This window comes from Bos indicus x Bos taurus, chromosome 12, assembly GCF_003369695.1.
Source record: "Bos indicus x Bos taurus breed Angus x Brahman F1 hybrid chromosome 12, Bos_hybrid_MaternalHap_v2.0, whole genome shotgun sequence".
Lineage (NCBI taxonomy): Eukaryota > Metazoa > Chordata > Mammalia > Artiodactyla > Bovidae > Bos > Bos indicus x Bos taurus.
In genome coordinates this window covers 32,014,140-32,028,412 of record NC_040087.1, presented here as the reverse complement: position 1 = coordinate 32,028,412, position 14,273 = coordinate 32,014,140, and the positions used below count along the sequence as shown (strand labels likewise).

The following is a 14,273-nucleotide window of genomic DNA, read 5'->3' as shown; positions in this document are numbered from 1 at the left end:
TCTTGCCTTGTCCTGAAAGGCCCCAGGCAGCTGTTGAACCTGAGCTGTTACCTGAAAAACACAGGCTTTCTCTCCCTCCCATCCCATCATGCACTGCGGGACTTCTAAGAATTAGAAGCATCAGTATGTTTTCTTCCTGGGTTCCACATTGCTTAATTCCACTGTAATGAAAACAGTTTTTAAAGAGCAGGCATTGAGTAGAAAATCCTACACATTCTGGAACGTTCTCTCTTTGTCTTCTCCAGTCCTTGGCTCTTAGCTCCAAGGATAGTTTATAATCACTTGATGAATCAGACATCCACAAGGGGTGGACAGCTTGTCTTCGGCAGACTGCTGCAGCCTTGACACCACTCAAGGAAACAGCTTCCGCGGGCTGACCAGGCTTTCCACCGCACAGGCCACATTCAGGGCAAAGAGCCAAGGACTCTGAAGCGCCGTCCAGGACGGTCTACAAGAGCCTTGGTCTCTGGTGTGAAATGAAACGCTTTTAGGACTAAGAGTGATTTATAGACCACACTTTCAGTGAGGTGGTGTTTCTGGTATGTGGTGTGTTTATCAAAGGACAGCATTCCAATGTAGAGGCAAACCTTTGAGGCTTTATACTGGAATATTTTCTTTTGTATCAACTGTTGTGATTTTTTTTCCTTTTTGCATTTGAAACAGCTATTTGGTGAGAGATGACAAAAATGTTTGTCATTTGGTAAGAGACCTCAATAATTATTTTGACTTTATGTCCTTTGACCAAGTTTATTTCTCCCAACTAGTCTTTCTGTGGAAGGTGTATATACTTTTAAGCTTAACTGACCTGTTGAACAGGCATGTTGTTCCTGGCATGGTGTGATTGATGGGCTTTTCTAGTCAGAACTGACTAATTTCTAAGGTAGTTCTCTGCCATCCCCATCCCATCTCCACAGAGTTTTTCCAGTAAGAGCTGCTTTTCTTCATAACACACACGATTTGTTGTTTAGTCACTCAGTCATGTCCCACTCTTTTTCGACCCCATGGCCTATAGCCCACCAAGCTCCTCTGTCCATGTGATTTCCCAGGCAAGAAAACTAGAGTGGGTTACCATTCCCTTCCCCAGGGGATCTTCCGATCCAGGGATGGAACCCCAGTCTCCTGCATTGGCAGGCAGATTCTTTACTGCTGAGCCACTGGGGAAACCCCATACACAGCTTACCATGGCACGTTTAACTAAGTCTTATAATTGGAACTGAAAATGAGTCGCTGTATTTTCTGTGTGTGTATTTTCACTGTATTTTCTTAATCAGGACTTAAGAATAGATATTTGTAGAAATGCTACTTTGACGATGAGGTGATTCCTGTGGTGAGATGTTTTGTGAACTGAGAAATCAGGTTTCCCTCTAAAAAAATAAAACTATTAGGAATTGGTCCCCATGTCACCTGAAGAAGTCATCTCACAGTAATAACACCCCACCCTCAGAGGCCACCCCGGATGGGGAGGTGTGGACGTTTGAGAAGGTCCACGTCCAGGTGAAGGGCCGGGAGCTCGCCCTCACGGCAGCAGTGCTTGTCGTGAGCACAGAACACGTGCGGCCACCCCTCTCCTTGCTTCCTCTTGCTCAGCTGAGCTGCGTGAGGCAGGGGTCTCGCCTTCCCACACCTCAGCTAGCCTTGGAGTCAGCTAAGAGTCACTGCCTGGGTTCACGTCCCAGCACCAGTTTCTCCAGTTTTTCTTATCCTCCCCTTATCACTGAAATAGTAGTCTCTTAGAGCAGTCGTGAGGGTGAAGTGTAAGATACATGGTCCACTGTCAGTTTTCATCATATTCCTGGGGTGCATGTTAAGAGCTTATCTAGTATGTTGATATTCAAAGGAGAGTCTCCTTGAACCTGCACAGCCCCAAGTATCACAGACACATGCGAGTCCGCTGCCGGGGCAGCTCCCAGCCCAGGAAACACCCTCCTTGTGTTCCGACATGTGTCCTCAAGTGAAGAAACAGTGGGGTCTGTGGCGATGTGGGGCTATGCCCTGTTGACCTCAGAGCGGATACTGCCTCAGAGTCCAGGAAGGATTTGAGCCACAAGTGATCAAAAGAGAAAAGACACATGAGCATGTCAAGATCTTCTTATCAGCATGAATGCAGTAGGTTTTGCCATAAGGAAATATCGTTTCCCAGTCGAGCCAAGTTTCCATTTGCTTGCTTGTCTCAGGATTTCAGGTCAGTGTTCTGGAGGTTCTCATGACTTGACTTTGTTCAGTATGAGGAATAGTTATACTTGGAGACTGACTAGTATTTGTAATGTTAAATCAGATTACTCAAGCATTTGTCTGAGTCCGTAACACTTTCTTTCACCATTTCTCAAGAAAGTATGTACAGATGTCTTTTTTGAGCAATTACTTGATATTTAGCTTCTCTGGTATTACTTCTTTTAAAATCTCATTTTCTTGTGTTCATTATTTAACTTCTATTGTTTCCTTGTAGTTGCCTTGAATATCTCGCCTTTTGTCTGGGCATACAAACATGCCCAGGGCATGCCCAAAGGGCATATACCCTTTGTCTATACTGACACAGTTAACATTCAGTCAAGTTATGTGAATAAAAAGGAACACAGATCCAGATAAAACTCAAAACTAATTTGTTTGACTTTGGACTTTAAGACAATTTTGCACCAGATTTGCGTCCCCACTTGGATTTTATTTAAGCCGCTATTATGATCAGTTTACATTCTGTAAGCGTGTACCAGCTGGCTAATGGAATGAACAGACAGGCCTGAGGAAGCCGCACTCGGATGGAAACTGGCCATGGATGATACACACATGGATCATCGAAAATTGACTGCAGTTTGTTCCTATGCCCAGAAAGCTGTCTGTTTAATGATCTGGCTTCCTTGGACTTCTTGTCTCCATTGCACTGTCTGTTCTCATACAATGAATTTGTTTTACAAAGAAGCCTTTAGGATGTGTAAATGATCTAAGTATAAAAATTATGGCACTTAATTTCGTGTCTGAAATTTCATTGTTCAAGTTCTCCTTGTACTTAGTTCTTGTATATTCTCCTGTTTGCTTTTCCTATACTTTAACTGCAGTTTATAACTCCTGCTTCACGATCTCATTAAAAACTATCTTGTTTCATGATGCCGATGCTTCGTCATCTTTGATCATTTCAGTATCTGGCCTCTATGATACTGTGCAGTAGGAACTGACTTTGTTATTTCCTTACCCAGGAATTCGTTAGTCAAGAGTTCTAGGGAAAACAGCAGAGGCTACAGGAGTGAGGAAAAATACTTGACTTTTTTTTTCCTCCTTGATTTTGAAGGTGATGTTGTTATTTCAAGGACAAAACACAGGACAGCTGGGAGCTGTCGTTTTCCTGTTCGGAAGGAAAGCCCTGCAGCAGGAGATTGTGAGGAGTCAGGGGTGTGAGGCGCCAGAAGGTCCGCATTCCCAGGACCAAGTCTGAGCCCCCAGGGTCCCTCCTCCCCTTCTCCAGCTCTCTGAATGAGTGTGAAGCAGTGGCAGCTCTGTCAGATCCCTTTTCTTCTTTTCCATTTATTTTGTGCCTTTTAATGATAAAGAGAAAACAGCTTCTCCAGGTCTTGCCATGCTTGTGGAGGAGACAGGAAGTACAAGCAGATAGAGGCAGGCAGCCTTAAACACGCTGGACCTTTTGTTCTGTTCCTCTTCCTCCTGCTCTCTGTGTCCCCACTACCTCGTTCCTCATCTGAAAACTGGTATTGACAACTACATAGTCACGTTCAGATAGGGCAGTACTTTGTAAACTGTAGAGCTCGTAGCAACATGAGTTGCTCCATGTTGCAATTACCAGGTCCGCCCCAGTCACAGGCAGCCTGCTGGGCCTGCGTCGCGGCCCACCTGTCACCACCTCCCATCACTCGTGAGCTGGTACATGCCAGGTGGTCCTTCTCATACTCATACCTTCTTTTCTCTTGGACTATTATCATAAAGCAGAAGGTATCCTTAATTGTGGCAGATCAGGTTAACAGCAGCGCTGGAGACAGTTTTAAGAGGAATGACAACCACAGAAGAATCACATCCAACCACATCCTCTTGAAAGTGCCTGGATGGGTCTTCAGGATTTGGACAAGGGTCCTGACTGAGCATTGTCTCCTGCAGATGGATGGCATTTCCACTGTATCACCACACAAAGTGGCTTTCATAGGCGCATATAGAAAGCCAGGCAGACGTTTTACCAGTTTTTATGGGAGAATGCATCCTGGCTCGTTTGTTCATGACTGGGGCCCTGCACAAGCAAGTTCTCTCCCTAATGATTTTCAGTGTTTCTGCTGTCAGGAGGGAAGACACGTGTGGATACAAGGATGACTGACTTCCTAGTTGTTTTTGTTTGTTGGTTTTTTGAAAACTACCGCTCTAATTGATGGGAAGGTAGGGGTGCATTTGGAATATTTTTACCCTTTGATTACTATTTTTTGTTTACATCTATAAGGGTGAAGTAGGGATCTCTGTTTTGGAGCCAGACAGGATAAAATTTTCCTGAAATGCCCTATGAGGCAAAGCCCTCAGATCACATCAGTAGGATATATTATTACTTTAAGGAGATGGAAGAAGGCTGTGTGGCGACCAGCTGCATTTAGTATTCTGACAGCGAGGGGCTGGGCTGTGACCCCTGGTCTGAGTCCAGGGGTGAGAAGTGGGCAAGTTGGTCCGTGTTTCTGTTTTTCATCAGCCCATCAGTGGGCCCTCCCAGGATGGACCAGAAAGCATCCAGCTGCTGAGTTAGCTGAAGTGACATTTTCTGAAGATCTCACTATTAATAGGAGTGTATTAAAACATATGTAAGTTATGTTAATATAAAAATAGCCAGATATATCTGCTGAGGACTAAGAGGGTGGTGAAACAGTTTGAAAGAATACTGTTAGAAACCTGGAGGTAAATACGGAGAAACAGATAAAAAGGAGTTGAAGTTGAAGTTCTTGGTGGGTAGGGAAGGGTTGATGCCTTCAATTTTTTCTTCATTGTTTTTCTTCTTTATGGAAAGGATTTCTTTTTAATTTTTATGTATTCAAAACTATCAACCATTTAAGAACATTTTTAAAATTTGTCCCCCAATTTTGAAGTTTTATGCCTCTAAAGCTGTTCCTTTCCCAGAGTCACATATGTGGGATATATAGATTTTCAGAATATAGTGGGGTGACGACCTCTCAAATTTCTTCCTTTTTTTCCCACCAGGAAAGCGATAGAAGAGCTGCTGAAAGAGGCAAAACGTGGGAAAACAAGAGCAGAAACAATGGGACCAATGGGCTGGTAAGTACTTGAGTCATCATCCTAAAAATTTAAAGATATGTAAATATACATTAAAGAGAAAAGTTTGCATTAGCATGCAGAGGGAATGTAGAACCATGGGTGTAGAGGCGATCACCCAGAGACAGGTGGTGGAGGAAGAACACCGCTGAGTGCTGTGGCCAAGGAACAGTGGGCAGAGGGGTGCGGGCCAAGAACACCTGTCATGGTGTCAACACCCTCCCGCCCACAAGTCCCCGAGAGATGGGTCGACCTGGCTGTGCCTGAGGCCACCAGAGTGCGAGTAATATTACGTCCGTGTTCGTTGTTTAAGAATTTCTGACTTAATTATAGTCCTCAATAAATTAAAATTTACTTGTAAAAATTCTAATTTTAAGTATTTTGGTTTTGTGACAATTCAGCTGTGTACAACAAAAGTTTAACCTTTGCTTTTTTTTTTTTTTTTTTTTTTTTACTAAACAGAGCTTGTTAAAACTTAATATAAACAGAGCTTGTTAAAACTTAATATAAACAAAGGAAGAATTTAACCTTAAAAACCACATCTACTCTTCTAAGTGTTACTTTAGCAATAGCATTTGCATCCAATAAATATGCTGACTTAGATGTTTTATCTACAATTTAAAATTCACTCTAATGGAGTGCTGTTAAACAGTGTAAAATGTAAAAATGGGATGGGAGTACAAGCTAGGTGTCTGGATTTGACTCTTACAAGAACAGGGCCTACATCAGATACAAACCAAGGTTAAAGTCAAAGAAACGGAGGGAAAAGGCAATTCGTAAAAATCAAGCAACATAAAATAAATGGACCTAAATGTGCCATATAGTAGACAGCTTAGCCACATACAGAGGAACTATTTCAGGTGATCTGTAAAACTTGACTGTATTTCCAAAAGACAGACAAGAACTAGAAAGAAACTTTAAATTGTTTCTCTAGTCATCACATTGTTAGTAATAATGTTGATACTGTTATTCTGAAAATACTCTATAGTAGGATACAGCGAGTAAGTAAATATTTGTTACAGATACTAAGGTTTTTAGTATAAAAGCTACAAATATAAAATTAAAGACATAAAAATCCATAACCCTAAATTTTAATTGGTAATACCATTATGAAGTTGTACTAGATTTTCACTTTAGAAGAGAAAGAAAGGGCTTCCCTGATGGCCCAGTGGTGAAGAATCCACCTGCCAATGCAGAGGACACGGATTCGATCCCAGGTCCAGGAAGATCCCACATGCCATGGGGTAGCTAAGCTGGTGCACTGTAGCTCTGAGCCCACTCCCTAGAGCCCAGGAGCCACAACTACTGAAGCCCATCACCCTGGAACCTGAGTTCCACAACAGGAGAAGCCATGGCAATGAGGAGCCCGTGCACTGCAACTCAAGGGTAGCCCCTTTTTGCCACAATTGGAGAAAACCCACACGTAGTAACCAACACCCAACGCAGCCATAAATAAATAATGTGAAAAAGAGAGAGAGGAATAAGCTTTTCTAACTCTGTCCACAGAAAAGCCCTAGAAACAATGACCTTCCACTCAGTAGCAGTGAGTACCCCCCAGTACCCGGAGATGGCATATAATACTACAGTGGTGTATACAAGGCCGTGTCTCACTGACAGGAGCCAGAGATCCTTAGAGAAATAACTGGCTGCAGATCCGAGGCTGAGCCTGCACACGAGCTGGCACAGCCTCCTCACAGCCTCCAGCACCACCCGCACTCCCTGTGCCAACTGCACATTCAGGGAGTTCCCAGAGCAACCCTCAGCCTCAGTGATCTGCTAGAAAAACTCATGTAATTCACAGAAAGCTATTATACTTACGGTTGCAGTTTATTACAAGGAAAGCATACAGATTAAAATCTGCCAAAGTAAGAAATGCAAAGGGCATGGTCTGGGGAGGTTCCAGACACAGAGTTGCTATTGCCCACCCCCCATGGAGTCAGGACAGTTACCACGACCCCCCAACCCTACGACCAGCATCAACCTATGGCAGTGTACTTGGCATTCTGCCAACCAGGGAAGCGACCCTGAGCCTCAGGTGTCCAAAGTTTTCACTGGAGTTCCTCTCTGTAGGATGATTGATAGATTGCTCACATGACTGATCTCAGTCTCTTGCCCACCAGTGCCCCAGTAACCCAGATCCCCACCCTGAATCATGTAGACTGTCTCTCTGGCATGGGCAGCCCTCACGGTCAGGTGTGGCCAGCTCCACCCCAAGCAGAGACGATTCTATCAGGTATGACGTTGCCTCCCAGAATTGATATTACCTCCCAGAAGCCAGGGCAAAGTCCAGACCACTCTGTGGGCAAGACCACTGTTTACTGTGCAGTCAGGACACACATAAAGCCGAGCCAGAAAACCTTATCATATCAGAAAGTAAAACTTTCAAAGACTACAGTAGTCAGGTCAGAAAGACTGGGAACCAACTTGAAAGGCCTCCTGGTAATTGAATCATCAAAAAAATAAAGCTGTAGTGGCAGAGATACCTAAAACATGTCACAATCCATAAGGTCATAACAATAATCACATCAGGAAACTCAGTGGTCCCTGTTGGACGATGCTAAGGAACCAAATCATTGTTTGTATAACTGATAAGCAATGAGAAAGAACCAAGTATTTATCCTTTTGCTTGTACAAATTATACATCAAAGTTATATAACAACTGATGAAAGAAAACTTCTTTATAGAATTGCAACTGTTAAATGTGGGACTGCAGAATAAGATTATCATCATTTGTATTCTCAACAACTCCATCATAAGACAATCTAATTTAAGAATAGACAAAAGATTTGAATAAACATTTCACCAAAAATGATATCAAATTGGCCAATATCTTTTCATTGGCATATGAAAAGATCCTCAAATCAGTTACTAGGAAAATGCAAATTAAAACCACAGTTTATCACTACAAATGCACTAGACTGACTAAAATTTAAAAAGACGGACAGCAGCAGATAAAGAGGAGGATCTGGAATAACTAGAATGCTCACACATTGTTGGCAGAAATGTAAAGTCATACAGCCACTTGGAAAACAACTGGCAGTTTCTTACAATATGCACTCACAGAATTATTCTTCTAACCGCTGACCAGAGGATTGACAATGTAAGCCCACACACAAATCTGTCCAGTAATGTCCACGGCAGTTTTACTCGTGATAGCTCAAAACTGGAAACAGCCCAAATGCCCATCAGCTGATGTGTGGGCACACCCTGGTGATGCCCATACATTCCATACTAGTCAGTAACACAAAGGAGCAGAGCTGCTGATAACACTGCGTGGATGAGTCTCAGACGCACTGCGCTCATGAAAGAAACCAGACTCAATACATGACACCGTGTGAGATTCCATTTATATGACCCAGAGAAAAGCCAGAAAAAGCCAGACCCAGAGGGACAGAACCCACTCATCGCTTGCCAAGAGGTGGGGGCCAAAGGACTGCATTTACTGCCCAGCTTTTCTGGGTGATGGAAGTGTTCTGCATCTTGATTGTTGTGATTATAACATGACTACACACATTTGTCAAGACTCATCACGCTGTTTACTTAAAAGGATAAATGTGATTCTGTGTAAGCAGACAGTAAATATGTCTGCTTATACAGAAGACAGACGTATAAATTTATGATTTAAAAATTTGATGATTTAAATGATTTAAAAATAAAAAGAATGTCATTATTCTACAATCCCTAATGATAGACTGAATCTAGGCAAAGCTCTGTCTATGACTTGCTAAATCTATCAGATGAGAAGCTGATGGGGAACCTTCTGATGAGTGGGTCAGGCTGATGACACTGGACTCGTCCATCGATCCTTATACCACAGAAAGGGGCAATAGGAAGAGAGTACACCACTTATGAGACATCCTTGTAAAGAACCTGAATCTGATCCAGTCTCTAGTGAGAACTCCTAGTTGGCAGGAAATAGAGGTCAGAGGAACATACTCAATGACTGTAGAGATAAAATTACAGAAATGAAAAATATGAGGAATTCTACAGGACAAACAAACCAGTTTCTTAAACAAATGAATTCCATGGCAAAAAGGGAGGAGGAGTACCCCATGAATTAATAGATCTGAGACAGCTCTAAGTGTAACCTTGTCTGCATTCTTATCCAGACTCATTGAAACAAAGGTATGTAATGATACAAGGAATTGATGTGGACTTCTGTTTAGCTGTGATTATAGTACTGCTATTATTGTTTTAAGCTGTTATCTTTCAGAAATCCATTCTTACGTTTTTATGGATGCAGTGATATAATGAACTGCAAAGATCAAGTGTGGATCAATCTATATGTATGTAATCATTATAGCAGATACCCAAAAGGAGCAACTGGTCAACTACTGGTGGGTGGTGGTCTGCTTTTCTAAGCATCTAGAAGGTTTTTACATTTGCTCTAAAATTTAAAATAGAACTAGAGCAAGTGACACTCTTTTTTTCCTCTTGGATATTCCGTAAGAGAGATCTCAAGTGAGGCAGTTGAGCTGTTGCCAGAAAGAGATTGCTGAACTAGAGAAAATGCAAGTGGGATGAACTTTTTTTATATCATAAAGAAAGAAACCATTTGGTGCTATGTACTTCCTTGGACATATTTCAGCAAAAAGAATCTCTTGAGAAGCTGTTCTTGACAGACGCCTTAGAGAAACTGAAGTATTGGCCCGTGTGACTTCCTTTCAGTCAACATAAAGGAATTTATAAGCACAAATTTCAGAAATTTGCTCAGCTTCACGTTCTACAAAGCTGTATTTATTTGGTCCCATTCACTTTGGCTGATCCTAGCCCAGTGTAATAATCGAGTCCAGTGCCCGGGTAACTTCTGCCTTAGACATGGAGAGGCTTGTACTTTGCTACAAAAAGTCCCAAAGGTTGGATTTGACAGAAAACGATTCTCCAGTTTTCATAACGCAGTTGTTTTAAAGGGAATGATATTTTGGGTGCTTTTCTGTTTGGCTTGGGGTCAATCTGGTGACATGGGTGAGCACTCCTACATTTTCTGATATTTTATGTCAGTAGCGAATCATTTCCCCGGCCTTGAGCCAGTCACTCGGTGTCTTTATTCATTTAAACGTCTGAGGGGACCAGCACTGCCCCTCCTCGTCCTGGGCCCAGTGGTTGTCGTCTGTTAGCACACAGGACGCTGGGCATCCCGCCCCTGCCTCCCGCGTTCACCCCGCTTCCTGCCCGGTTAGGAAAGTGGGTGGGGAGCCCCGAAGGAGCGACCGTCAGCTCACATGGTAGCGGAGACGACCTGTATGGCTGAGGGAGCAGGGGCCCAGGGGCCGTGCCCTGTCGTACGTTCCAGAGCCCCCGCTGCTCACACCCCTGCTCTGACCCTCTCCTTGTCCCACCTTCTGTCCCTCCTGGCCATCGCCTCAAACACAGGCAGCCTGGGATGTATTTTTGCTGCAGGACCTAGCATAATGCCTTACACATGAAAAAGCCTCAGATTTTTAGAAATCAATACTGCAGATACAGATGCACATATGTGTTGGCTAGTCATTACTTTTAGGTGTAGTGTTGGAGGCGGAGTGTATTGAAAACCTACCTCATTACAGAAAAGCTGTCAGCACACTGGTCGCCAGGGCTGCTCCCTTTGGGACAGATGCACAGAAGATGGTATGTGGCGTTGGGTAGGCTCGGAACACCAGCCCTGTGGGAGCCCAGGTGAGTCTGACACAGACAAGGACAGGGGCACAGAACACCTTGGACACACATGACTTGGAGATCTATGAAGTGCATCAGGCCATGGGAGATAATGGTGGTTCTTTCTCTGTTTAGGGAAGCAGGGCCTTGGGGTCAGGGAGGCGTGCTCCATGCATTGTACCCTGATCCAGTCCTTTGTTTTGCTGCCAAAGCCCTTCCCATACAGCATTTTATTTTCCATTCTGCACCTCCTTTGCATGCTCTCAGATGTACGTCTGAGGTAACAGCCACAGAAAGAAGCCCAGCTACAATCCCCACAGCCCAAGGAGCCAGGTGATCCTGGATCTTGAGCCTGCAGTTGGTAACAACTCAGCTCGTCTAAGGCGCCACAGTCACCATAACCGCCCACGGTGCCACAGGTGCTAATCTGGCAATCGAATGCCTCAGTCACCTGAGAAGTTCTTGTAGAGTGTTATAATCCCTATAGCTGCACTGCTCATCCTTAATTACTCTGCATTACTCGCAAGCATACAAAGAAAAGTGCAGAATGGAAGATAAAATGCTGTGTGCCTGCATGGGAAGGGCTTTGGCAGCAAAACAAAGGACTGGATCAGGGTACAATGCATGGAGCCCGCCTCCCTGATCCCAAGGCTCTGCTTCCCTAAACAGAGGAAGAACCACCATCATCTCCCCCGGCCTGACGCATTTGCAGATCTCCAAGTCACGTGTGTCCAGGGTGTTCTGTGCCCCCTCCTTGTCTGTGTCAGACTCACCTGGGCTCCCGCACGGCCAGCGTCTCGAGCCCACCCGACGCCACATACTATCAGCTTCTATGCATCTGTCCTGAAGGGAGGACCCCCCTGCTGGCTACTAACTGGGGTCGTGCCGGAAGGATGGACTCTGGAGTCAGAGCCCTGGTTCCCGTCCAGGCTCCATACCCTCCCAGCTCAGGACCCACAAGCGTGCAGCCTCCTGTGCATCTGTCAGAGAGGCGATGGCAGGAAAGACGGAGGGAGGCGACGCTGGTGACAGGAATTACCCGTCAGCATGGTCTCCACCCTCCTGGTTCTCACTGGCGAGTGGTCACGTACCACTTATTCGATGGGTCACATTCATGAAAGTCTTTTAGAAATTGACATGGCAGCTCTACGTCTGCAGAGTGTTGGATATTACTACCTCTGTCCAAAGTATTAAAATCAGAAAGAAAAAAAAAAAAAAAACATTTATCTTCCCCCTGCTGTTCTCTGCACTTGTTTGAAACAAGGCTGTCATGAAAAACAAAACAATCATGAAAAACAGTTGACTGTTTTTCATGAGTGGAGTCTGATTACTGCCAGGAGAAAGTGCCTCATTTTTGTGAAGGACGTTCCATAGCACGCCTACTTGGGAAATGGGGAGAGCAGGCTGAAGAGCTGACACTCCTGGCCTCAGTCCATCTCAGTCTCTGCCAGGGCAGGCGAGACCCCTCCTCTCAGGCTCTGCATCAGCAGCTTTGAAAGCAGAAGGAAGTTGCTTCACTTTTTGGTTTAACATGGATAGAACGCCAGGTCTTGAGTCTGACACTGCTGTCATGGGTACTTTCTAAAGCAGTTTTAACGCATCTCATTCTATTTATAGAATTTCATATCCATTTATGTTGTTAGCACCTTAAATCTGGCTCTCCCCATGTGAGCTAGTATAACTTTCTAAAATCAAAAATGAACCAAAAATAAGAGTAAACAGCCAGGGTGAGAAGGTTGACATTGTGGGGTCACAGCTTCGCAGCTGCACACCCCGTGGCCCCCACCCTCATCCCCGGCACAGCCAGTGACAGAGCCGCTGCAGACGCGCCCAGCAGCCAGGCCTGCGCCCACGCCCCAGGGCTCACGCTTTCCCCACAAAGCTGACATGGAAGAGGCTTCAGGACAGTTGAGGATCTAAGACTAGCGTATTGTGTCATCTCAAATATAGAAAAAAGTGGCACTAAAAGAGAGCTGAGACACAAGAAGTCAGAGAGCAATGAAATAATTTCCTAATGTGGTGAAGGAGAGAACGGTCATTTTCCAAAGGGTCAACAAACGTAGAGAACATGAGACACTCCAAACAGGAAGGGCCCTTTGAGATCACACATCACTCCAGCCTCCAGTGTTATTGTATCTGAGGAGTACCTATAGATGGAGTTTAAGGGTCATTAGGAAATGCAGATAATAAGCTCAGAGGTCATGCCCACTGGCCCACTGGCTCTGACATCAGTGGAGAATTGAGGTGTCCTGGAGAGTGAAGCTTGCAGATATAGAAGCTTAACCATTTTAAGCACCAAAACTTTAAAACTGTAGCCATTTTTATGAACATTTCTGTAAAATATCTTATTTTTTTCTTGATGGCTCAAGGTTTTTTTTTTTTTAATAATTTTTTTTTCATTGAGAGACATCAGATATTCTGCTATGTTCTTAATTAACTTACTATCTCAGGTGATTTGAGACTTAGTTGTCTTGAGTTTCCATCCTGGACAAATCCTGAATATATGAATTTGAGTGCTATATATATTCTCTTTCATGAAAGGAGAATGAACAGTAATAACATTACTTTACATTATTACTATAATGAATAGTAATAAGAAGGGTCCACAGTCCCTTGTTTAAAGCCCTCAGATCCAGATAAGTTTCTTAGAAAGGTACCATAGCACAGACAGCGTGCACGACAAGTACCCCCATGGTATGTGTTCAGCACACAGTCATGTCCCCAGCAAAGCAAATGAATGTTACCCCAAAGGGGACACATACTAGAAATAAGTGCCCAGTGTCAGATTAGGTCAGGTCTGGCTGCCAAATAAGTTGTGTCCAAAAAAGGAACTTGGTTTTCAAATTTTGGAATCATGCATAAGAAATCACAGACCCACAGGTACCATTTATCAGGAATTTGCTCTATGCCAGGCACTGTGCTAAGTGCTTCGTGGGTTATCTCACTCAACTCCTGCAGTAGGTGGGTGATTCTGTTAACAAATAGAAAACTGAAGCACAGAGGTATCTGGTAACTCTCAGGATCCCAGAGCCAGTGAAGCCGAAGGGCTAGGGTATGCACCAGAGCAAACCTCTACTGAGTGCCTGTTACCTACCAGGCATTGTTGCGAGCGCACATTCAGCCCCCACCAACCTGCCCTCTAACTCGGTCACTATGATGGTCCCCATTTAACAGAGAATGGGCAACAGGGAGATGATCTGACATGCCCAAGGTCCAGTCTGATAGTGTGACCCCAGAGCACATGTGTGCACCGTGTTGTATGAGTTCGTTGCAGAAGAAAAACTGGTGATGAGATTCAGCAAAATTAATTACTATGTTACAGACCAGAGCTCAAGGCCAAGAGAGAGGTTCAAGTTTTCACTGTGTGCGGTTTTTGTTTGTGTAGCCAAATGAAA

At 44.1% G+C, this 14,273-nt stretch overlaps 1 protein-coding gene across 1 annotated transcript in view; it reads left to right on the top strand.

Annotated features, from left to right (window-relative positions):
- The window catches only part of LOC113902359 (protein POLR1D-like), a 32,944-nt gene that overhangs the window by 16,855 nt on the left and 1,816 nt on the right, over nt 1-14,273 (top strand). Inside the window, exon 2 of the mRNA XM_027557526.1 lies at nt 5,173-5,247. Within this exon, the coding sequence (XP_027413327.1) occupies nt 5,173-5,247 (75 nt within the window). The remainder of the gene's footprint in view (nt 1-5,172; nt 5,248-14,273) is intronic.